A 26,924-nucleotide genomic window follows, 5' to 3' on the forward strand; every position below is an offset into this window, starting at 1 on the left:
TTGTGTCAGTGACCTTTATATAACCCGACATTTTAATGTTATTAAAACGTTTTTACCTAAACCAAAACCCAAAATATAACTTATTTTACAAAACGGGTTGGTACACCGTAGCAACTTAGTGCTTACCTTAATATCCAAATCGACAAATTGCATGTTTTAGCTTGTGTTCTAAAGACACACATCTAGTGACTGTTTTCTCATTTTTTTCTTGTTTTATAAATATACCATAAAATATCCCCAAATTTTGATCTTTTAGGACCCATATTTTTAAAACGAAGAAAAAATTCCAAAATTTGGGAAAACAGCTAGTTACTAGTTTTGAGTCTTTAAAACACAAATATGACATTTTCTTTGATTTGGATATTTAGGGTAAGTTGTTATGATCTACCAAAACAAAGCTAAAACATGTTGGCATGGAAAATTAAATTGCGCGCTATTCTCAAAAACGACTTATTTTTGCAGACATCTGCCTAGACTTCTCCGTAGTCCACTTGCCCATTTTGCATACTCTGGCTATTACATTTAAGCATAAAACTCTGATTTATATTGATTTGTGTGCAACTGATAGATTTTCACATATGTATCTGATCTTTTCAGTCACCGCACTCCCTCTGTTTATTAGCTTCCTAAGGGGATTTTCGGGGTTCGCTATCAATAAACTCTGAACTGGTAGATTCCAAAATCAGAATTGTTCAGTATTAAAGTGAGCCATTATAATTATGCAAGATAATGTTGCATTCAATTACTTTTATATTGTCACTAATCATCTGATATTTTTAACTCTTTATGACCATTTTACTATTGAATACTTTAATTTTAATAAACATCAGTATAATTTTGAGTTCAACGAAATGGGTTCATCATGACTAATAATAACATATTTTTAATAAAATTCGACTATGGCATAGTCTAACATCTGCCGTGCTAGTTGGATTCCTTGCATCATTTCCTTTCTGTAAATGTATACTTTTATGTAGGGCCTAGTACTATATCATCATTAATTAAAAAGATACAATACAAAACCATGTTTAAAAATCCCCCACTTTGAGTGATCCTGCGTGCCACCTTAATATTGAAACTGCAGAATTAATCTTAAAAAACGAAAAAACCTAATATTACAATTTTAAGCGCGGCTCAAAAACTAAAAAGCACGGAATTGAATTTGCGTAATATTGAAACCGTGGAATGCAGCATGTATTATAGGCTTGTTCGCAATTCTAACAAAATCGTATCTCGCGCCTGTATATTTATCCATTCCCTGATCAAAAAAAATAATCGATCAGCAAAAGGTCATTTATTATTTGCCATTAATTATTCATTAACGTAGGCAGTTTATACGGCATGTATGGCAGTGCATGCGATGTACGAAAACAGTTCGATTGGAACCAACATGGCGTTCATAGCAACCACACAGATAAACCGTCGAGGCATCTCATGGCGAGATGGACTTTATAAAATATATATTTGCAAGGTACGGAATGATTGAAGCTGGTTAAAAAGACGAAATTAAACGTAACCATAAACCCAGTCGACGTGATATTTTTACTCCGACAACACTATCGATCTCATATAGGCCTACCTATATTTTAAAAGAACCTGAAGCTTCTATATCGTGTCATGGAAATGATGATAGTACTTCAATAGGTTTAATTATAAACGTAGAATTTATATTCTACACAGATCTGTGTCGATATCGCCTAGGCCAGAATTTAAGTTAATCTCCGTTCTGTACCCTTACGTTGTTTTTTTACAGTTTAACTGAACCCTTCATGCTTAAAATATTGACATCATGGCGGAAGACGAGGAGTTTCCTGCATTTATGCCAATTGTTTGTGGCCAAATTGACGATCTACCAACACAGGCCTCCAATGCCGTCAGAATATTTATCAGCTCGACATTCACAGGTGAATGATTTTATTATTTTAATTTTATTATCTTAAGCAAAATGTTTAACCGTTTAAACATTTTGCTTGCTGATCAGTCTACCGGGATATCAAAGTATTCTTCGCTTCCCTTTTTGGGGCGCCCATTCTCTTGCATTTGATCATTTCCTACTCTTCCCTAGAAAAATCATTATAGTACCAAATCTACACACCATGGAATTCACCATGCACGTCCAAGCTCACATTGGGCGCCCCATTTCTTTTTTAAAGGAATTTATATTTCAACGTCGCCTCTTATGCTTTAATTTTTTGTGGCGCCCTCTGCGCCCTCTACGGAGGCGCGCCACAATATAGGCATGACTTTGTGAAAATCTTCTAATTTCACTCTTGCTAGATTGACTTCGCAATTGTTTTGCTAAAATTATGCCCAGCTCAGAAATAAAACCACAATTTGCTTGGATTTTATTTTATTACTGTTTTCTGATATGCACGGGATAAAATGGTGAGCGTATATTCTTTGTTTAAAATACAAAATTAGGATTTATAAAAACACCAAATAAAGCCTGACCTTTGTATGCGTTCAACCAGTTTACTGTGTGCCTTAGAACCCGATAGACGGTGACATTTGACCATACACTAGGATCCACAACATGCTCATCTATCATGGGAACAGTTCTTAAACCCTAATACATTTGTACATTCATCCTTTGTACACAAACTCATACTCTGCAACTTGAGGTCAGATTTTGCACTATGATTATGTAATTGAGGTTATTGGACTATGCCATTGGGATGAGACTCTTGTGGTCCATAGTGATAAGATCAATTAACGAGGCCTCTGAAAACTGATGGCTTTTGTTTGCTAATTACCATAGAATCTAGCTACTACCTCCATGATTGGATTAAGTAAATAACTAAATCCTGTTATCTACCCAGCAATGTTTGCTTATCTTAATAATTGTAACAAACTGCAGTGTACTAAATAAGATAGAAAAGGCAAACAGACAGAAATTTAGAGTTTTAAATTAGAGAGTTGACAGGAAGTTGTAAGAGTTAAATTGTTATGGATATGATTGGTGTAAGCGCGAAAATGTTGAATGTCAGATCAAAGTCATCCGAGGTGAATTAAGTAATGTCAATCACAAATTGTTACAGGTCATTTGAGGTGGACTAAGTTTATATTTGGATTGTCAGAACACCTTCCCCAATCAAACACATTTGATCATCTTCTACTCTTCCCTAGAAAAATCATTATAATAATACCAAATCTACACACCATGGAATTCACCATATCACGTCCAAGTTCACATTGGGCGCCACATTCCTTTTTTAAAGGAATTTTTATTTTATCTAAAAAGCTGAAAATACATGCACCACAAATTCATGGAGCTGTGGATAGTAAGCTTTGTTTTAACAAGAATGGTCTTTAAAAAGACAATCATCGCTGAGGCAGTTGTAATGAAGTTGAGTGGGAATTAAGTCATGAAGGTCGCCACAACATCAAGTGAGACAAGAATGAATGTAGATATTTTGTGTTATGAAATCATGTGGAACAGTAAGGCAATATAGACCAGAAAACTAGTATGATTTCATGAGTCATCTACATTCATTCTTGTCACCTGCGACGAAGGTCGATGAAGTCCTATTATAAATGTAACTAGTTTTGTTTTCCGGCCGACCCCATCCCCCATCCAGAAACGTAATCTAAAAAAAAATTATATTAATCAACTTCTGTGATTATTTACAAAGCAGGGAAGTGCCACTACCAATGCTACCTCATGGTTCATACTTTTCTGTGGACGCTCCTTTTAAAAACAACTTCACTCTGGAATTTACCGACATATAGAGTACATGGGAGAATCCTTAAGGGGGTATAATACCCTGATTTTCATCAGTACCCATTTTCTTATTTTTTTTTTTGCAAATTTATGAAGTATATAAATATGTTCTTCACCTCATGTCCTCAACTTATAAAATATCTCTACATACAAAGTGCTTTTAAACCATTTTAGAAAATCATTTTAGCCCTATATATTTTTTTTGTTTACTGTATCCTAGTAACTTAGATGTGTGTTTCATAACAAACCATAATTTATTCTTTTCAACATGTCCAAGTAGAATACATGAATAGAATACATTAAATCCTTTGTTATACTGTCTATAGAAATGTACTCACTGATTATAACACTGAATAAATTGAATAGGCCTAATCTCTTCCACATAGACAATTTAATACTACACCATGTATGTATATTCTATAATGTGTTGTTAGGAAAAGAGATTTAAAAAGGCTATAAGGTCATCAAAGGTCAGGTTATAGGTCAATTGGTTCAGGTCAAATTCAGGCATCAATTTTGAATACATGTGATAGTCTGTGATATCATACATGTCATAATGAGGCATCAATTTTGACATTTTGTCTGTTACTGGATATATAATGGAAATGTGTGAGGTGGATATACTAAAATACCTTGGGATGTAAATGGTGAGTACAATTTAGAGTGCCTAGTTGAGATGGATTGGGCAAATAAATATAAAATAGTTACCAAAATCACAAAAATGAAGCTTACGGAAAACTACCTAATATGGTGGTATAGGTGACAAAAATAACAATCTTTTTCAACATTGCTGAAGTGTGGTTGTGGTAACCTGTTACCTATGGCTTAATTAAGTTTCAGTGAAATAATGTCGCAAGTTCAAAATACAAAATATAGCTCAACATTGAAAATAGAAGCATTTTAACCGGTTCGTTTTTGATAGTTGTGGAGCACCAAGTTCATGAAGTCATAAAAGAAATCAGGAACCACTTATTCCCATTTTACATATCAACATTATTTCCCTAATGTGTTAGCAACACATATCCAAAATTTTAACGAAATCCGTTGATAGTAAGCTTTCCAAAATTAAGTGAATTTAAAACATCAGTGATGTACCACCTTTTGGCTTATACCTTTAGAAGCATGTACACTTCATTGATACCGATGCCACCAATTGAACGAGAAGATTTGCCCCTTCATTTTGCATACCACTTTGTCCAATTTCTTTTTCCCATTTCTTCACAAAATGCAAAAAAAAATGCAAAGGGTGTAGTACCCCATAAAGACCCTCTTTAATTTGAATCCTTTCTTTACCAACCAGATACTGTACAAGAAAGAAACAAACTGACGAAGGAAGTGTTTCCAGACTTGAGGCGATACTGCCAAGGCCGAGGAGTAGAATTTGAAGTGGTGGACATGCGATGGGGTGTTCGTGATACAGCTACATCAGATCATCTAACGTCAGAACTCTGTCTTCAGGAAATCCAACATTGCAAACGGATATCACTGGGACCAAGTTTTGTGGTAAATGCTCATCCGTGATTTTCTTTTGATTGCTTTGCCTGTTCGTTGTTTTGCCTGTCTAAAGCGTATAGAAACTGCGTAGATACCATCAGTAATCACCAGAATAGTTATAGCCTACACTTTGAGTCTAGATTGTGATATATTCTAAGTTGTTAAGCTATACACTACTATGTAACAGTTCAGAAAAAAATATAAACTCCTCATAAAAATTTTGGAAACTTTCCAAAACGGCTATATATTAGACATTTTTGAAATCTATTTCCATATTGTTTCATATCAATGCAAACATTGTTCTTTCCTGACAAACATGATACCACATTTGTGACCATAACTTTCCATGGTTGAGTAGTCTTTGAAAGACAAGGAGATCTCAAACAAAATGTGCTATCTGCCATTGTCTGCACCATTTTCATCAGTAAACATGAGTAAGGAATATCACACTGTTTCATTAAAAACGCTTTAAGACGGTTTCGAAGTACTGCCAGCCGGATGTATACTGCAGCCGTTGTTTTTCTTGGGCGGCCACCTCTGGGTCTGTCTTTGACATCACCGTTCATGCCGTTTGACGAAACAAGGCTTTTAGCTGGGAGATCATACTGCGGGAAACTCCAAAAGTTGCCGCAACTTGATTCTGAGGTGTGCCAGCCTCAAGCTGACCAATTGCTCGAGCCTTATCCAGATCTGATATGGTTGATTAGAACTTTCTTGCAAGTGACCACTATGAAGAAGTTACCAGCAAGAGAGATTGAGTCCCGGGGGGGCACTCCCACTTTGGAGGTGACGCGTATGTAGGGCTGTTAAGACCCCCTTTATCAGCGTCGCTCTCACCCAAAGACCCCATATTTTTTTACGAACACATGTTCTGTCACCCAAAGACCCTTATTTTTCCATTTGATCTATCACCCAAAGACCCTTACTTTTCAATTTGAACAGCAACTTTCATTTATCACTGATTTTGTTACCTATTTTTGAAAAAACTAAGAAATTTGAAGCCTTTTTGAACTAAAAATTCGATTTTCGAGGTTTTTTGACGCTGTTTTTTGTCATTTTCTCACCCAATGACCCCATATTTTTTACATTTTGCTCTCACCGAATGCCAAAATTCATGCTCTCACCCAATGACCCCATATTTTTTACATTTTGCTCTCACCGAATGCCCCTTAGTGCGAAAGTGCCAGCCCTACACCTATATCCATTTCATATTGAAGTGCCCCCCCCCGGGATTGAGTTGCGTTGATCCATTTCGAGCCACCCGTAGAACTGTTCATCCCATCCTAGCACTTTTCCTTCAAAATTATATACTGCAAACAACATTTCATTATTTTTTTTTTAATTCATGCATGAACCCTCTCATCCATTCATTCAAAGCAATGGGATGAGCGCAGACAACGGCCAGTTTGGCACATTTTCTTTGAGACCTCTCTGTCTTTCAAAGAAAATTACTCATCCGTGGAATAAGTTATCGTCACAAATGAGTTGTCATTATCGACAGGAAAAAACAATGATTTCACTGATATGAATCAATATGGAGATAGCTTTCAAAAATTTCTGATTTACCGCCGTTTTTGGAAGTTTCCAAAACTTTTTTGAGGAGTTTATTTAAATATAAACAGAGTCTGAGAGATCATACTTTAATTTTGAAAATTCAAGAAACACTGGTAAGAACTTCTTCTCTTCCTCCCTCATTTGCTTCGTTCATATTCTTCCCCCTTCTCCTTTTCAGCATCCTTCTCATTCGTTCCCTTCTTGTTTGTTTTTCGTGCTTTACGAGCCTGAAGAGTTACTCAATTATTCACTGCAATAATTTGTGCCTGTTTTCTGTTTAGGCTATACTTGGAAACAAATATGGCTACCGACCAATACCATCAACCATACCATCAGAGGAATACGAAACGCTATTAGGTCTTGTAAGAGGTCAACTTACCGCTGATGAACAGCAACTGATGAAAGATTGGTTCCGTCAAGATGCTAACGCAGTTCCACCTGTGCATGTTCTTCAGCCAATCACGACCAATCTCAAGGATTATTACAATGAAGATGAACCGGAAAAACGAAAACAGGATCGAACTCTCTGGTGGGAGATCTTTAAAAAGTTACAGTGTATTTTGCGTAAAGCTGCGGATTGTGCGGTAGAAGAAGGTGTTTACTCCAAGGAGGATATGCACAGGTATCATTTTTCTGGTAAGAGCAGCAAGTGTTTTTTTTTTTTTCATTTTCCTATAGATTGCTACGCAATTACCTATAATCGTACCAATATGCGTCGACTATATTTATAAATACGTATTTATAAATACGCACGTGACCCATGGGCACGACATACCAAGACCAGCAAGTGTGACCAAATCCTCATGCTGTTGAAAAGGGTAGGAACTCTTTTGATAAATATTATCAAATTTAAGTATTAATTGAATAGCAAAATTATTACACATAAAGGGGATTCCGAATTTGTAATATGTTTTCAAAAACATTTATTTTGAAAGTATTTGAAATAAAAAAAAAATATAATCACAAAGTTGAAAATAATAGACAATTTTGCTGCACAGCAGTCTCGTTTTGTTTACCACCTTTGTATTTAAATGTACAGGAAGGACCACCCGCTATGTAGAAGGTCACTTCGAGACTTACTGTCTACAAGCTGTTATGGCAGCGCACGTGCGTATTTATAAATACGTATTTATAACTATAAATTCATATATATATAATTTATAATTTATACCGGTATACTAATAGATTTGGTCGTTTTCAACATATTTACCACATTCGCGATAATCACTGAATTGCGTTATCTATTGACCTAATGCAAAAAAAGCATTTTAGGGAGAAGTGTTAGCTTTCGTTCGATATAAAAAATCTGATTGGATGAAGGGAACAATTGAGGTTTTTACAAAACCCAAGCACAGATGCCTATTTTCGACTAGATCTCACACAGCTCTTATGATGCTATGCACTCAACCGTGTAGTATAAACACAGACTGCGTAAAGACTAGACTCGCTGTGCTTGGAAATATCTGTGTGCTCGGGTGTATCGAGGTGGAAATTGTACCAAGATGCAATTATAAGAGAATTGTAGTCAAACCTTTTCATATGTTCAATTGGGGTTACATGCATGGGTGACTCAACTTGAAACCTACACCCCTTCTGTGGGAGAAGGTCATGTCTTCCAAGGGGTGCGTGGATTTCAACTGAAATACCGTAGCCCAATAACGTAACAAGAATTGCATTACTGTCGTATAGATGATATGATATGATATGGGCAATTCCACGTTACTCGCGTTACATTTTTGATAAAATCAGCACATTCAATGTCATATAAATACAATTGAACAAGGAGTTGGTTTATTCATCTTCTCTCCACATGTACTTACTGACCCAAGGTATCAAATCACATAAACTTTAATTTTGTAAATAACTAGATGAAACATATATTAGCTAAAATGTGATTGTGACTCGCGTTACGAAAAATTACACCTTCAAAATTAGGCTTTTACTTGTTCAATATTTCTCCTCAAACAAACAGCTGCAGACAAAAGTTTATACCACTAAGTAATTACCTTATATCTCAGCTGTATTACAGAAACAAACACCAAGTATATTTGAGATTGGTATTTTTAAAATGGCCAACTTTAGCTAAATTGGTGCGTGACTCGCGTTACGTGACTCGCGTTACGCTCACTAATTTGATTACATGGTCCCACTTTGAAAGCTTTAAACACGCTCAATTTCATTTCCATTGTGGTCAGTTTTACTTTAGCACTATAAAAATACTGTAATTCAGCATTAAAGGACCCTCCCTCTGGGGTGGGGTGGTGGTGTGGTGGGGTGGTGGTAATGGGGGCTAATGATGGAAATTTAAAAAAACTGGCAATTTGAATAAGAATACAATTTTCATATACATTTATTACATAAAATGCATTGAATAACTATGGAAACATTCATATACACCAGGCACAAAAAGAAACTTGTCAGTTATAGTCATCCTTGCTGTTCAACAACCTGATCATTTTGGATTATTCTGAAATATACATTTTGTTAATTGGACTTTGCTTTCTCACTTGACACCCTGTTCGTAAAAATTGAACAAGAATTGACCATGACATGCGCCTCCAAACTCTCAAACCCCAAAATTAAAAGTTGCAATTTCAACGATTTTCAATGGGATGCATCGTTGAGTTGTACACAAGCACCACGGGCCGATCAATAAAGCACACAGTGTAACAGGCACAATTGAATTGTTAAAATTGCAACTTTCGATTTTGGGGGTTTGGAGGCACATATCTTGGTCAATTCTTGCTTGATTTTCATGAACAGGATGTCAAACGAGAAAGCAAAATCCAACTAACAAAATGTATATTTCAGAATAATGCAAAATTATCAAGTTGTTGAACAGCAAGGGTGACTATAACTGACGAGTTTCTTTTTGTGCCTGGTGTATATGCAAAACTGATAGACCATTTCAGGTTTGCAAAATGGGTTCCTAAAAAATTTCCGTATGTGCAAAGAGGGGTACCGGTAAGGATTTTTTGGCAGGCCGAGAAGAGGATCAAGCAATTTATGGCAGGCTGAGAGGGGAGGTCTGCTTATTGCAGAGCCCCTAGTAGCAAAATATAAAAGGCTGCTGCTGATCAATGTGGAACACATTCCTCAGACTTGATTTATTCATCTTCTCTTTACATGTATCAAATCACGTAAACTTGTAATTTGTGAATTTAACTCTATGTAACGATGTAACATTTATTGGCAAAAATGTGGTTGTGATTTTGGTTACAAAAATTACCCCTTCCAAATTGAGCTTTTACTTTTTCAATATTTCTCCACAAACAAGAAGCTGCACACAAAAGGTGATACCACTAGGTAATTACCTTTTACTGCAGCTATACTACAGAAGCAAACATTAAGTACATTTGAGTTTGGTATTTTAAAAATGGCCAACTTAGTGCGTGACTCGCGTTACGTTACATGACTGTTACACTCACCATTTGATAACATAGCCCAATTTGAAAGCTCTAAACATGCTCTATTGAATTTATATTGTGGAATTCAACTTTAAACGTGTTCTTCTGTTCTGGGGTTAGGTGGAGAAACTGGGGTGGAATGGTGGTAGTGGGTGTTTATAATGGGTGTTTATAATGGAAAGTCAAATTGTGAATTTGAATTCACAGATGGGGACAAAAACGGTTTCCAGTCCTGCAATTTGTTAAGTGATGTACAATAATTATGAGTCCTGGGGAGGGTAAAATTAGGAGGGAGAAGTTTTAGTGATTATTTATGGATTATTTTCTAGCCCTACTGTATAGAGAGCTGTATAATATGTGTGACTCGCGTTACAATATCGTGACTCGCGTTACATTGTGACTCGCGTTACATTTTGAATAGTCTGTCTCTGGTGGTACAATTGTAGCAAACCAAAAACCTTATGAAATAATTATGAGTTATGACCCAAACCAGGAGGAAAATGAAAGGGAACATTTATAACCCTTTAGATTTTTTACTGCATTAAAAGTTGTTCTTTTGTGACTCGCGTTACATGCTTAACATTATACAACTTGCCGTTCCATCCTGACCATTACCAACACAGCTTCCTAATTTTTTATTTTTTATTTTGACAAATTATGTATCAAACAACACTATCACAAAAAAGAATTGTTTTTGTTCCATATATAAAAAAGAAAAAAAATTAATTACTTTTGACTATCTGCTATTAACAAAATGTAGGAAAATACATTAAATCCTTCAAATCAATGAAAAAAAATACTGCAGCTGATATTCATTTGAAAATTTCTATTTTGTTAACTTTAAAGGGTGTATAATCAAAATATATCATCAATCATTGCCAATTGCAAAGTTCATATTTTTGAAAAAATGTCATTTTAACATGGAATTGCCCATATGATTTTATTAACCTGCACAACATCGCGGCCAAACGGCCGAATTGCATTATACAAGAGACAATAAACAAATATTATGAAAGAAATCAAATACACATAATTATAAAGCAAAAAAAAAAGCAACTTGGCATGGAAAAACAGCAGAGAGATGCAAAAGGGCACAATGGGAAGCCACCAGCACACAAGCTACTACTGCTTATTCAACAGATTAATGTAGTAGGGAATGGGGCTTTCAGCAAATCTACTTGTGCGTGCACGCAATTTGGAGATATGAGCTGCATTTCTCAGCTGTCTTCCATGGACTTCACTTCTACTAGGAGGGAGCAACATGTTGGTACGCTCTGATTTAGCAAGCGATTGCGCGAACTTAAGCGAGTGTTGTTCCCTCCTGGCAGAGAGAGAGTCTAGCTTACAAACACTAACTGCATTATCATACGAAATATAATTAACACCCAAAATGATTCTACATGCCCTTTTTGGACTCGCTCAAGTGTATTTGATTGTTTCACAGTGAGCGATGAATGCCAAATGGCATCAGAGTATTCCAACAGGGGACGTATGTAACCAACGTAAACTGTGGTCAGCTCCGAAACGTTGAAACCAAAACGTTTCAGAGAACGGAGCATGAAGAGGCGTTTGTTAGCACACTTGCACATGTGATCCACCTGGGCATCCCATTTAAGATCTTGCTGTATGAAGATGCCCAGGACTTTGGCAGATGAAACAAAAGAAAGCAATGCATGGCCTATCTTCAGAATGGGATGAGAAGGTGGGTTTCTCATGAAACAGATTTGAATGGCTTGACATTTATCAGGGTTGAGTTTCAGGTGGTTACTTACAGACCAGTCCAGGAAGTCATCAAGATCAGACTGAAGGTTGCCTTTCTCACTACACGCACGGTTCTCAACGAATGTGAGATCGTCGACATATTTCCAGTAGTGAGAACTGCAACCTTCAGCAGCGTCGTTGATGACAGCCTGAAAAATGATGGGACCAAGTTTGGTACCTTGCGGGACACCAGCACACAAGGGGGCATACTCAGATAAGGTTTGGTTATATCTCACACACTGAGTGCGATTATTGAGGAAACTGCAAACCCAAGGAACGATAGCCCCCCGGACCCCCAAAGCAATCAACTTTTCAACAGCTATATTGTGGTTTACCAGGTCAAATGCCTTGGAGAAATCCGTGAGGACTACCGTTCCTACATTGTTGCGTTTGTCTGAACCTTGGAAAAGTGTGTGCACAAGATTGATCAGGTAATGGGATGTTGATATACCACTGACATTCCCAAATTGATTAATATCTATGTATGGTTCAATATCATACACAATCCATTTTGCCACAAACCCTTCGGCAAACTTGGCAAAAATATCAGTAAGTGATATAGGCCTCATTTTATCAATGCTGGGCGGGTGTTGCTTTGGAATGGGGACAACAATGGCAGATTTCCACTGGTGTGGCACAATTCCCTCCTCAAAAGAACAATTCAACACATCTGTTAAAGGGCCACTCAGTTCATAAGCAAATTCCTTTATGATTTTGGGAGGAATTCCATCCGGGCCACTTGATTTAGAAGTTTTAACTCTCTTAAGCTCGCTATACACATCCCATGGATAAAGAACGGGGGCAGGTTTCACAGCGGGCAAGAAGGTTGGAAGCTCAGAATGATCCAAGGGATTAACATGGGAGGACACGCTCACAAACTTGGAATTAATGGCATTAGCCATTGCCTTGTGGTTAGCCCTATCCACTCCTGGGATGTGCATGTCAAGATCAGAATTGCTGGAATTAAGCATACACTTGATTTGTTGATACCATTTACGAGGTTCAGTCTTTTGCAACTTTCTCACTCTGTTTGCATTATAATTCACTTTAGCTTTCTCAATTTCTCTCTTCACCTCATTACGCAACTGGCGCCATTTTGAGGTTTCATGAGCTTCAAATGCTGCTTGACGTTTTGATATGAGTTTCTTTATACGTGGAGTGATCCACGGTTTATCAGTCTGATGAATTTTGAGTAATTTAGTAGGAAAGTAAAGTTCCATACCCTTGTTTAACACAGAATACATAGCATCCATTTTATTTTGAGTACCATTGCATTCGTGGACCTCACTCCAACTCTGATCCTGAATCCATCTACCAAATGCTCTGATATTATCATCACGAAAAGGCCGTGTAATCCTGGACTTAACTGTGTTCTTAGCAGTGGTGTTTTTAGGCTTCCATAGAACACATGCATGGTCACTTTTACCAATTGATGAGAGAGCAGATGGTGGTAAATAATGGGTTTGGATATTAGTTAGAATGAGATCCAGGGTTGCCTGGCCTCGAGTAGGAAATGTAATTATCTGATTAAGATCATTGCCACGAGTTATAGCATTAATGTTCATTCGGTTGAAATCACCAGAAATACAGAACCCCATTTCAGGATAACGAGTGCGAAGATGGTCAGTCGTTTCAATAAGGTGCTTCTCGAGAACAGGTTGGAAAGGGGAATCAGTTACTATGTAAACGCAACAGAAAGTTATAGCAGATATTCCTCTTGGTAATCGGTGAGGCCTAACTTCAACCCACAAACATTCCAGCTCGTCCGGTACCTGAATGTCAAGCATTTTGAGGGGATCTCGTTCTTAACATAGATGGCCACACCACCACCCCGGCAAGCTTCTCTACTTTGGGAGTACAATGAGTAACCCGAGATGTTTACTTGGCATGGGGATAGTTCAGGGGTGAACCAGGATTCACTTATGATACCAATATCAATCTGTTCTTGGCGCCAGATAATATCAACTTCATCCATCTTATTAACTATAGATTGAGCGTTAGTCATAAATACTGTTGGTAATTGAGAGGTAACATTTTTGGGAAGGTTAGGCTGTCTTTTTTTCCCACCACGTTTACCCCGGTGACGCCAACGTTTCCTTTCAGACTTTTTGTGTCCAATAAGAGGAATATCATGATGGTGGATAATGCAGGGTTGACGGAGCAGATTGAGAGAATCTAGATGTTGGCAAGTTTCTGCTGATAGTGGACATGTAGTATATTCAGTACATAAACCATGTAAAAATATAGCAGAATACTGAATGCATTTGAAAGCCAATGACATGGATGACTGAGATGAGTTGAAAGAATGATGATCACTTTCCATACTTGAAGAGTACTTGAGTAGATTGGGAACAATCTCATGAGTAGATCCAGTCAATAAGTTGAGAGGTACTTGAAACCCGTGGTCAGTGCACAGGAGATGTGTAGGCCAGTGTTCAGTGCTATCAGGTCTACTATACTCACAGTTACAGTCTTGTCCAAGTAGTAGGATAAGAAAATACAAAATCCAAGCAAAACATGGAAAATTGGGTCTCGATCTGCTAATTCCATACATAATGGTGATCCATGTATGTAACCAAGACACCAAAAAAAATGTTAAATTCAAAAATACATCAAAACAGGAAAATTTAACATGAAAAGTAGAGAGCCTGTGAAAAGCTGCCACTCGGCGCTGCAACTGGCAACTCAAGAGATGAGTTGACCTCAATGTTTATCAACAAAGGCAAGAGACTGGTATATCGATATGTTTGAGCGAACTGCATACAACCACTACACTGTTCAATTGCCGTCTTATGATGTGGCGGTAGTTTTAAAAAACACGGGCGCTGAACAAAATATGATGCGCGCGCATACTGCCAGGCAAAACACAATGGAAATTGTGACGATGCGTATATACCCATACTGCCAGGCAATGACGTCAGAAGTCATCTCATCTATACATGTGACCTCAAATGAAATGTGTTAAACATTAACAATCTCTTCGTTTTATACCATACAGTGACAGAGGATGAGGTACGCCAAGCTATCGGTGGTAGTGGATCTGACAATAATCTTTTCTTCTTTCGAGATATTCAAGGGATAGAGAATCAGCTGGAGAGTCCAATCACCCCTAAAATGCTGGATATTACGGAGAACGGGTAAGAACATGGCTTACAGTGATATGAAGCTAAACTGATATGAAATCCACTCGCCAGTTATTTGGTTTTAGAATTCATACCAGATACATGGCCAATGGATCTCACAGTTAGACGGGGAAAGACTCGCTGAATACTCGAACAGAAATATACGGATAACAAAATATAACTTCACAATAATCTTTAATTCCGCATCATAAAATCAACAAAGGGTCACAACATAATATAGATTACGGATTAAATACGCTTGCAGTCCTTCTCCTTCAGTGACTGGCCACCGACTACCTAGGATAATAGGCGAGGGTAATTGATGAGAGAAAGACCGCGGAACGATATATTTAAATGAGGAAATATAGAAAGAAAATAGCGCCATAACAGCATGTAGAGCAGGGATGAAAATTTTGTAGACACATACAGTGGCTGTATCATGCGCGTATTGGGGGAGGGATTTGAGGCGCCAGCCCCCCCCGGGGTAAAAGCAGGGGGCGGCAAAAACGAAGGGGCGGCGGAAGAAGAAGGGTCGGCAAAGAAGGGGCGGAGGAAAAAGAACAAAAAGAAATAGTAAAGAAAAAAGGGCGAAACAAATTTGAAAAGTATAACAAATTTTGGAAAAATTGTACTATACATCAAAATGTGTTGCTTTTAGGGCGCTAGCGCTGATAATCCTTTTTTTTTTTTCACTTTTTCAAACCCCCGAAATTTTTTTTGGGTCAACCTTTTTGGGCTGTTGAGGAAGGGGCGGCAAAATTGAATTTTCTTCAGCCCCCGGGGTAGGGGCGGCCACGGTACGCCACTGTGTATAACAAACTTCTTATTTATTCATTAGGCCTATTTTATATTGACCTTGCGGGCCGCATCGGCATTGAACATTATTGATGGACACTCGCGGCACGTGGGCCGCGGACGGTCCACAGGTTGGTCACTCCTGGCTTAGAATATATAAGTGCGCAAAGAGTTCAAGAATATGTTGTGAGTATATGCACCATTAATTCACGTTGTTTATTTTTCTTATACGTATAGGACAATTGATACAGAAGCACAAAGTCTTCTTCAAAACCTGAAAACCGAAGTGATTGGCAAAGGAAAGCTACATAGATTCAGTATACAATGGTCTCCAAATGGTATTGATCCCAGTATTACAGAACACGCCAAGTACTTAGATGATTTCTGTGAGACGTTTAGAAGAAGTATGAAGGAAATGATAGATAGGAGTCTGGAAAAAAGATCCAAGGTCCAAAATCACGCGGCTGCGCAGCTGTATGAAGAAATGCTACATCATGCGTCCTTTTGTGCCAAAAAGTGCAGGTATTTAGTTTATATTATTGGTTTTTTGATTAAATAATTCGAAGATATTTTTATTTCAACTATGTTGGTTCAATTTCCTTTTCTAGATGATCCTTATTTCTAGACATTTTACACATCATGTTTTACTACTTCAGAAGGTTTACCCAGAATTCAATGAGGGAAAATTAGAAAATGACACTACTTGCTATTTAGCGAAAGTACATTAAGGGTTATTTTTTTCAACGACAGAATGTTGCCTTATTTTGTGCGTATTCCAACAGCGTGGTACAGTCATGGGTTATAACCTTACTCTTTTCGAAACTGACTGCGAGATGTGTGTATAGATAAAGCTGTAAATTGGACCGACGGTATAATGTCCCCTCCGAATGACGAGGTATACTCTCTTGGTTCATTTACCCAATTCCAAATGCACCTTGGGGAGAGCGGAAGTTGGATCTTAATATATAGGTGTTGCCAATTGAATCAGACCTTTTCTCCCTAAGTCAATGCCCATAAATTACCACCGCCGGAAATTGAACCTAGGCCGATATAAGTTATCTAACCAGTAGGCCACGCTCTCACATGTAGCAAAGTACGAAGCGGGAGTGCGTTATTATGAACTCAGAAATACTGAAAGCATGTGGTTTTCTTTTTGCACAGCGTAATCCGCGGCCGTGAAGATATCCTGAAAGAAACCACCGACTATCTTTCACGACACACAGGAAAGCCTCTGGTGGTTCACGGTGTTTCTGGATCAGGGAAGACTACCATAATGGCAATGATCGCTAAACATGCACGGCAATGGCTGGGTGATTCAGGTGTGGTGATATTCAGGTTTCTAGGAACATCCGTCAGCAGTTCTTCTATCCAGGAAACGCTTAGTAGCGTTTGTAGACAGGTAGGTTACCTATATTTTCGGAATAGTTTTGCCGGTCTATTTTCAAGACGCCAGCGATGATAATTCGCCCAAATCGCATGCCATACAACACCAGATACTCAACATAATGAGTATATGTGTTTTTCACAACTTTGAACCCGAGATGATGTGGGGGCACTCCCACTTTGGAGGTGACGCGTATGTAGGGCTGTTAAGTCCCCCTTTTTAGCATCACGAGGACCCAAATACCCCATATTTTTAGGCACACATGCCCTACCCACCTTTGTTCTATAACCATTAAGGTATAGGACATTTTTTCGTTTTTGCTATAGCCCCCGAATGAAATGTATTTAATTATGTTTGTACTCACTCAGGTAGCATTGTGTGTGAATTTTACATCCGAACTAAGGACTATTCTGTTTTTATGGGCATTTTAGTGTCTAAAATGGCCCAAAATGAGGGTTTTTTAATATTGCCGTCCATTTCTAATTGTCACCCCCATAGACTTTACATGTAAAATAAAAAGGCTCATAAAAATTTAATAGCACTTAGTTCGGATATAAAATTCACACAAAATGCTTTTTGAGTGATTGCAAAGATAATTAAATACTTTTCATTCGGGGGCTATGTGGAATTTATTTTAATGTATTCCTTGTACAATGACATTTCACAATAAAATGTCCATTGGAAACAAAGGTGTACCCCTAAAGATTTTTTTTATTCCATTCCATCTGTCACCCAAAGACCCGTATTTCTCTATTTGAACAGCAACGTATCACGGATTTTGTTACTTATTTAGAAATAATAAAAGCCATTTAGACCTAGAAATTCAATGTTCGAGGCTTCTGTGGGACTATTTTGACTCTTTCTAAAAGACTACATTCTAAAAGACTTACTGTTCGCACCGTCCCAATGTCCCTTGGCTCACACAATTACCCCATTATTTGTTACATATTGCTCACCCCGAATGCCAAAAATGTTTTCACCCAATGACCCCTTATTTTTCACATAATTATTGCTCTAACCAAATGCCCTATTTCGAAAGTGTCAGCCCTGTATTTTCCTCGTTGTTTCTCGTACGTTTGTTTTTGTGTTTTCCATGCCTGAGATTGGTATGGATCTCAGTTCTTCTTGGGGTTTTGTACATGTTGTATGTTTTCTTCTTTTGATGAATACAGATATGATTTAATTAAAATTAAACATTATAATCTATTTCTTTATATACCCATATTAGATTTGCTATGCATACGGTGTAGAGCAACCATCTGCAGATATTTTGGAGGACTTCACTAAGCTTGTACAACACTTCCGTCATCTTCTGAACACCCATCCTAACAGCGAGAAGCCTCTGTTTCTTCTGCTCGATAGTGTCGATCAACTGATATCACAAAATGATGCTCATTCAATGCATTGGTTACCAAAGAACTTTCACAAGGATGTTCACATTGCTGTATCGATGCTACCAAAGTTGTATGGTTGCCTGGATAAATTAAAAGAGACGTTGTTAGAGGAAGAATGCTACTTTGAAACACAACCACTGCCACGTGATACTGGAGTTGAGATTGTACACGGGTGGTTAGAAGAGATAAAACGAACCCTCACCGAGAAGCAGATGGACGCTGTGACCAATGCCTTCCAGAAATGCCCACGACCAATATTTCTGAAGCTTCTGTGTGAGAAATGTAGTAAATGGAGATCATATGATGAGATAGATGAAAGCCAACTCCCATCTGATGTTCGCATTGCAATCACAAGTCTCTTTGAAGACTTGGAACGTAAGCACGGTCCAATATTAGTGTCTCACGCACTGGGTTATCTAACGGCAGCAAAGAATGGACGAACACAGGTGGAACTAGAAGACGTTCTATCATGTGATGATGAAGTTCTTAATGATGTGTACCAATATTGGGACCCACCCGATGAGACTGTGGTCCGCATCCCGGCGTCGCTATGGAAACGTATCTACTATGATATCAAAGAGGTAATTGCTGAACATCAGGCAGGTGGTAAGACCGTAATCGCCTGGTATCATCGCCAATTCTGGGAGGCAGCACAAGATCGATATCTAAGCTCGTGTGCAATCAAAAGAAAAGACACGAACTTCTGGCGAAGATGTTTCTCGGTGAATTCAGCAAAGGTACTATAAGACCCATAACCCTCACCGCCAGGGGAAAGGCGTTTGATAACGCAGATCGTCACACTTCTCTGCAGCCCCTCGTGTTTGGTGACGATGTGTTCAATCTCAGAAAGTTGCAAGAATTACCTTATCATTTGGCCGAAGCATCAATGGACGATGCTCTTGCGGAGCAGGTTCTTTTCAATTTCAACTGGCTACTTACAAAGCTCCGTGCATTTTCATTTCTTGAGCTGATGTCGGATTTTCAAAACACTTCAGATGAAGTACGTGAGCCTCAGTTCACTGTAGAAATGAATAAACTTGAAGAGATGATGTACCTGGCAAGTAGCAATTTAAAATCGGATCCATTCACCCTTGCTGGACAACTTATTGGAAGACTATCTGACACTCGGAAAGATTTCCATAAACTCGATGAATTACTGAACCAAGCAAAGAATTGGGTCGACGGAATCTCCATGCCTTTAATGAGCCCTCGCTCTACATGTCTCATGCCACCCGGTGGACCAATGCGAGTCACTTTAGCAGGACATCCAACTCGAGTGTTAAAAGTTGCTTGCACGCGATCAAACAAGTATCTGGTATCAGCTTGTGAAGATTCCCAGGGGCATATCATGGCAAACGTGTGGGATAGTGCCACTTGGGAAGTGATACAAACTATTCATATGAACAACTCTGTCCCAAACTTAAAGGGACATTTAGCTATGGCCATATCCAATGATGATCGATACCTGATCCTAGCGCACAGGTGTTTAGGAATATTTGACCTGACCAATGGAGAATGCTTGAACAAAATAGAGATAGACAACTCATTAGTACTGACAGATGTTAAAACAACTGATGGATTGATCATGGCTGGATCAATGGACGGTAATCGAGTGTATGTGTGGAATATAACCGATGGCAGTAATTTATTACAACTAGAACTCCCTGGAACTAGTTCAATTCCGCATGTGTTCCTTCGTAATGCGTCATCTCACGTAGTTGCTGTAAGAGCTGATGCCAATATTCATATCATTGACCTCGAGACAAAACGAACAATTTGGGAATGTCCAGCAACCAAAGGTAATTCTGACCTGGTCACCAGTTCCATTCTCACATCGGATGAGCAAGAGATCATAGCAGGTTGTTCAGATGGTGTCATTCGTGTCTGGCAACTTGAACACGATTCGGAACAACCAAGGTTACTTCTTACAGGACACAAGAAGTCAGTAACCAAACTGTTGATCAACTCTAAATATCAACTCATATCAGGATCTCTAGATGCAACATTACGAGTATGGGAACTCTCCAATGGATCTGCTCTGTTTACTCTCTCAGGTCACGATGGAGCTATAACGTGTATGACCTTCATACCAAATTATGACGACAATGATGAGATGATCGTATCTGGTAGCAAGGATGACAAACTAAAGGTGTGGAATACAGCCACGGGGACGCTGATGAATAATCTTGAAGGGCATTCATCGTGGATATCAGATGTGACAGTGGTAGATGGAACCCATGGGATGAGAGTGATATCGGCTTGTAACGACAAGACGGTGAAGATATGGTTGCCAACACAAGTCATGGTAAGAATCGTTGAGAAAGATCAATACTTGTTTGAGCTGATGTTATTAATGTCTATCTACGCAAGAACGACTGTAACGAGCGATCGTCCAAAAAATATAAATGTTCACGTTTTTGGCGTTCGTGGCGCGCTGAAAAACAAATTAATGATTTATCTTAACTACAATCTTGGAAATAAGTCTTGGAATGCTTGTATGTAAATAACGGAAAACTGTCACCCCTTCCCCCCGTGCAATGTTGAGAAATGCCAATGTCTTCAGTGGTTTCCCAATGTGTCCAACATTGATTGATGGGGAGGGGGGATAGGGTAAATCATTGTTGTAGATGTCATGTTTGTTCCCAAGCACAATATACGTCATTTCCATGATCATCAGAAATTCTGCACGGAATTTACGGCAGAGTGTGCCAAGCGTTCCAAGTACTTATTTCCAAGATTGCAGTAGTGATATTTCGTTGCCTATTCGCTACTTGCACGGTTCCGCCATTATGCATTCTATATGTGTATTATGTGCGGGAGAGCCTCGAACTGGCAGCATACATGAATGGGAATTGAACTAGTCATAACGTTCTGTGTAAGGTTACATAATTCTTCCTTTCATGTATGCTGCCAGTTCGAGGCTCTCCCCGCACATAGTGCATAATGGCGGAACCGTGCAAGTAGCGAATAATCATGAAAATGGCTGTAACAATGTACACTATGATTTAATTAAAATCATGCGACACCAAATTGTCACACGTAATAACTCACAAAGTGCTAAAACTGTAGTACTTGATTGGAATGTTTCATGATGATGTAGGGTGTGTATGTGTAGCGTGGGGGTGTGTGCTCTCATGAATACAGGAATTGTCTTATACCATTTTGTTCATTGTCACGTTTATAGTGACGATTATCGCTTCTGATACTGGCTAACCTTTGTCATCTTTTGCATCTTTCAGCCATCAAGCTTATCTCGACATGATGAAGGACCGCCAAGATGCATAGCTGTCGCCACATCTGGTCGTTATGTCACTACCAGTGCGTTGAAAGGAGTAACCAAAGTTTGGAATGCAAATGATGGGAGATGTTTCCATGACATCAAAATAGAGAGCAAATGTCTCCTTACCTGGCCAGGCAAAGACTATATTTTAGGCGGAGATAGCAAAGGTCAAATTCATTGCTGGAATCTGCTAAATGGCGAAGAAGTTTGGTCTTACATCGCTCATACAAATCCCATCACGCATCTATGTTGGGGTGCTTCAATGGAGTTGATATCTGCAGGAGGATCTGAGGCCAAGTTATGGAATGTAAGTCTATCAGAGCCTATCACCTCACCGCAAGTCGTATTTGCAGGTCATGATGACGACATCACCACAGTTGCAGTGACAAAGAAAGAGGAATCGAATCTTGTTGTTACTGCGTGCAAGAAGGGTGTGCTAAAAATCTGGAGTTACGACAGTGGTGAATGTTGTCAGACTGTATCTCTTAACACTAAGATAGAATGCCTCGCAATTTCAAGGAATAATAGATATCTTGCGACGGGAAGCAAAGATGGTACGGTGGCTGTGTGGTGTTTGGAAGCCGAACGTATAGGTCAGCAGATTAGTACATCTCACCTGAGTGACGATACCGTTGTATGTCTGGTGTTTACCATGGATGACAAGCATCTAATATGTGGTTTGTTCAGGGGCACGAAGCAGCTTTACATGTGGGATTTCCAGGCCCAAGGTCAAGGGTCAAGTAGGTGAGAGGTGTTCACAAAACTATTATTATTTAAAACACTAGATAATTTTATTAATTAATATATAGTTATATGCGGGTTCTGAAATCGTACCTATCGTTTTACAAAAACATGATTTGTAACTTCAAGATAAAAAGTCACTTCTCCACAGGCGGGCCACACTGTTTTCTACTATGCTTCAACGTGGATAAAGTACTTTGAAAGGACTCGTGACCAGATGACTATTGCCCAATGTTTCCTGACTTTTTCAGAAAGAAACATGTTTTTTGAGTATCTACGGCAACTGTAATATCCTTATTTGAAACCAACAATGATCCTAATTTGAATTATGCTATTTTTAACATGCCAAGTAGAGCTAAGTATCATTATTGCTCAAAATCGTCTGCTTATCCCAAAAGGCCACATGACACAGGGGAAATTGCCCCAAAACGACTGACGTTATAATGTTGCGCAAATTTGCAGAAAGCTGCCTGGCATTGCCTGCCTAGTTTGGGCAATATTCGGCAACTTAGTGACAATGGTAACAACCTTTGACCCCTTGTTCGCAGGGTGGCGCCATTTTGAGTAATTTTAAAACCTTTTGAGCGTATTTTCAGCAACATCAGTCAATTTTGAGAAAATGTTAAGCAACTTTGTGAAACTTTGAGTAATTTTACGCAATTTGAGAATGTTTATGCAACTTTGTAAAACTTTGAGTAACTTTATACTATTTTGACAATTTTTGACAACTTTAGGCACTTTCCCCTGTGACATGAGGCCTCTCAAACCTATTCCTAAGTGGTCAGGTTTACTTTTATAGGCCTAACCAAGCCATATCTTAACACGGTTTTATTGACAGGTACTTGGAGGGCCACCATCACGCTGTCCAGGTTGCCAAGCTTCTCTCAAATGGCGAGTATCTCTTGACAAGCTCTCGGGATTGTACCTTGAAGATATGGCATGTTGCAAGTGGCAAACTTGTGACCTCGTTTGATTGCCAATCACAAATCAAGTTCTGCGACGTTGTGGAAATTGGTGAACACCATTGGTTGGTAGCTGCTGCGACCAAAATGGCAATGGTCTTTTTGGATGCTACATTAACAAAACAAGCCGGACATAAAAGGTATATCATACAACGCACTCCGTACACTAAAAAGTGGGCAGTTTCTTTTAAGAATATTATAAGATTCCACAAACGCATTTTGGAAACATGCCATAATTATAATACTTCAACTTAGGCCTATACCCAACTGAAGAGAAAGTAGAGGATCGTTAAAATTTTTTCATCGACTTTTCTTTCAAATCAATATCAGCCTTTAATTAAGGGGTGGGGTATGAACGTTTAGACAGTATTTATTGTGGGACATTAGAGCACATCAGACATGTCGAATTGCATTCTGAATACGAAGAATGTCCTTCTGATATCAAATAATTCTGATTTTTTGAAATTCGCAATGTAATACACATTTTATGGCAAATGAATAAAATTGATATTTTTGATATTTAACAGTAACTCGAAGTAAATTTTATAAATCTGATGATTTATACTTAAAGTGTATGTATGTGGGGTGAAAAGTCGACGATCAATTGAAAATTTTGACCTTTCGTATTGAAGATATGGATTTTTTTCCCAAAACACCAAAAAAAAAATCGGTCTTTTGGGGAAAAATCCATATCTTCAATATGAAAGGTCAAAATGTTCAATTGATCGTCGGCTTTTCCTCCCAGCTACATACACTTTAAGATTATATCATTAGATTTATAAAATTTACTTCGAAGACTGTTATATATCAAAATGTGAAAAATATCAAATTTTAATAATTTGTCATAAAATTTGTATTATATCGTGAATTTCAAAAATGAAAATTATTTGATATCAGAAAGACATTCTTCGTATTCAGAATGCAATTCGATATGTCTGGTGTGCTCTCATGTCCCACAAAAAATACTGTCGAAACGCTCATTCCAGATCCCTTAAAGGCAAACGTTTCAAAAAGGAATGTAACTAGTGGGATGTAGTGGTGTGAGCATGGTGAGTGGGGAGTAAGAGGAGCCTTGTACGTGAGTGAGGGGTGACTGAATAAATGGGTGAGTTAGTGACTGGGTGACTGAAGGGGTGGGTGAGTGAGTGAGTGACGGGGTGAGTGTGTGAGTATTAGGAGGGAGGCTAGGAGAGATGGAGGTGATTATTAACATATTCAACTGATTTAATCGTTTCTTTATCATTATAGTTTTGCTTCTGGTAATGGAGACACTATCAAAATGGAAGATGTCTCTGCATCCGAACCGAAACATGTGACAGACAAGAATGCTACAGTAACCTCTGCCAAAGAGACTGGTAGAATTGGACAACGGGCACCTCGGTCCAAGGCATGCAAACTTTTTTGATCAATGATACCAACGATTGGAATAAATCTAGAACTTTTTATTTATAGTGATTACCTGCATTTGGCGGCCATTTTGGGCACCATTTTGAAAACACACTGACTTTTGGGACGTTTTATCCTTTATATCAACTTGAGTTTATGCTGGGCTCTTTAATTAAGCTAAAAAGGTTAGTTTGATTGATTCAGAAATAGTATTCATATATGGTCATTTATAGTCCTGCATTTGGGGGCCATTTTGGACGCCATCTTGGAAAAACCCACTTGGGGCCAGTTTATATTTTTGGGAACATCCTGATTATGTTTTGGGGTCATCTCAGGAACCTAAAAAAGTTGGTTTGGTTTAGTCCTGGGGGATGTACAGGACGTGCCTCTAGCTCCCCGAGTAAAGTGTTATGCTTTTTTTTTTACAGTCAAGGCACAATGTTTATGTAGTACTTTGTGATATTCAAAATCAGAAACGTCATAATATACAATGAATAGTTAAGTTGTGTTTGTCTCTTTTACAATCATGGCAAAAATGTGTACCCAACAAAAACACCCAAACAAACTGCAAAAAATTACAACATTGGATAGCGATGAAGTTATCACAAAAAAAACCAACAAAACAAACATTGAACATATGGGGAAAAGTAAATTTTGCGGCCAACGCGTAGCGCTATGCGTTAATTGGAGCAATGCTCGCGGGTGTCGGAGACAGACTTACTTGTGGCCTAAATAAGATATTCAATCCTCTTCTGGCGTGTTTGTGTATAAATGGTATGTCATGTACTCACTCATATGCTCGCACCAGCTTATGGACTATGGTATTAAAACAAGTAAGAGGAAGCGACAGCGACGTGTGTGGCAACTTTGTGGCGTTGGTCCAATTTTAGAAAAGCCCCGCAAGGCTAGTAACGTCAGATGACTTACCAAATGTTTAAACTTTTGGATGAGAACTTCTCCGCCTTGATTGATGGGAATAATACATATGATGCTAGCTCCGGAATTTTTTCCTACAAATGTACCACCAATAGCCTACTCGCCAGTGTTTGGGCATCGCGATCCGAGGGACTGGGTATATGTTCTGTTGTGAATGTACTTTCGTGGCAAATAGGAATTCTGTCAAACTTTCCGAATTCCTCACTTGACTGGATTCAAGCCCCATGCATCATCATCATTGACGTACCGGCAGGACCGGGCCATGTTTCTTCATTTCATGCCTTTGGCTCGAAATACCAGGACAAAGTTGACAACAACTTTACTAAATTTGCATCTTCTTTAACCCTGCAATTGTTTGATTTATGGTAATTATAGAGACCGGTATTTCGTGCACGGGACAAGGCATCAGAAAGAGACAAGGCAGCAAAATCGGTCGCAGAGCTGGGGGGCAGGCGTGTCATCAGGAGCATGCAAACAGTAATAGTGTACACACCATGCACACTGAAATACTGAAGGAAAAACAACGATATTAAAAAATATAAAGAAAACTTAAGGAGAGAACTGAAAAAAAAAACACAAAAAGAAAAAGTAAGACAAAAATATGTAGTACATAAAAAATGATTGCAGCTTGAGAAAATGTGTTGTCTTTCATGCTGCTTGTTGGAATCATTATTTAGTACACAGTAGATTGATAATTAAAATTATAATTTTAGGTCACAATTGATCCAAAAGTGATATAAGCAACCCAAAAACAAGAATAGATTGTACAATCTAGGACATTTTGTTACCTAGGAAACACATCGAATAGTACTGGATGGATACTGACCCGTTTTACTGTGTAACATAGGTAATGAAACATCTTAGATATTGCAAACTATTCCTTATTTAAATTGTTATGAGTTGAACGATTTGAGACCATTAAAATATGAAGAAATATTCTGTTTTGATCCGTGCATATAAAGAGCCGAAGTGTCATTACATTCCCTG

General features: G+C 38.4%; 2 protein-coding genes across 2 annotated transcripts; both read left to right on the top strand.

Annotated features, from left to right (window-relative positions):
- The first annotated feature begins 1,757 nt into the window (after positions 1-1,757).
- LOC140154552 (NACHT domain- and WD repeat-containing protein 1-like) lies at positions 1,758-19,301 on the top strand. Its single transcript, XM_072177119.1, has 8 exons — positions 1,758-1,904; positions 5,022-5,224; positions 7,051-7,405; positions 14,936-15,074; positions 16,092-16,376; positions 17,016-17,253; positions 18,467-19,213; positions 19,284-19,301. Exons 1-8 carry the CDS (start codon positions 1,790-1,792, stop codon positions 19,299-19,301), a joined length of 2,100 nt encoding a protein of 699 aa, XP_072033220.1. The 5' UTR covers positions 1,758-1,789.
- LOC140155482 (NACHT domain- and WD repeat-containing protein 1-like) lies at positions 18,474-26,924 on the top strand. The gene is made up of 4 exons (XM_072178347.1): positions 18,474-20,937; positions 21,872-22,656; positions 23,492-23,755; positions 24,864-26,924. The coding sequence occupies exons 1-4, from the start codon at positions 19,345-19,347 to the stop codon at positions 25,018-25,020; spliced, it is 2,799 nt and encodes a 932-aa protein (XP_072034448.1). The 5' UTR covers positions 18,474-19,344; the 3' UTR covers positions 25,021-26,924.

The sequence above is a fragment of the Amphiura filiformis genome, chromosome 6 (assembly GCF_039555335.1).
Source record: "Amphiura filiformis chromosome 6, Afil_fr2py, whole genome shotgun sequence".
In the NCBI taxonomy this organism is placed as follows: domain Eukaryota; kingdom Metazoa; phylum Echinodermata; class Ophiuroidea; order Amphilepidida; family Amphiuridae; genus Amphiura; species Amphiura filiformis.

Excerpts from the sequence above, each read along its gene's own strand:
- LOC140154552 (XM_072177119.1), top strand. The coding sequence starts at position 1,790 with ATGGCGGAAGACGAGGAGTTTCCTGCATTTATGCCAATTGTTTGTGGC. Across the intron at positions 7,406-14,935 it reads GCACAGGTATCATTTTTCTG|TGACAGAGGATGAGGTACGC; the intron begins GTAAGAGCAGCA and ends TATACCATACAG. Across the intron at positions 16,377-17,015 it reads TTTTGTGCCAAAAAGTGCAG|CGTAATCCGCGGCCGTGAAG; the intron begins GTATTTAGTTTA and ends CTTTTTGCACAG.
- LOC140155482 (XM_072178347.1), top strand. The coding sequence starts at position 19,345 with ATGTTTCTCGGTGAATTCAGCAAAGGTACTATAAGACCCATAACCCTC. Across the intron at positions 20,938-21,871 it reads GGTTGCCAACACAAGTCATG|CCATCAAGCTTATCTCGACA; the intron begins GTAAGAATCGTT and ends TGCATCTTTCAG. Across the intron at positions 23,756-24,863 it reads AAACAAGCCGGACATAAAAG|TTTTGCTTCTGGTAATGGAG; the intron begins GTATATCATACA and ends TTATCATTATAG.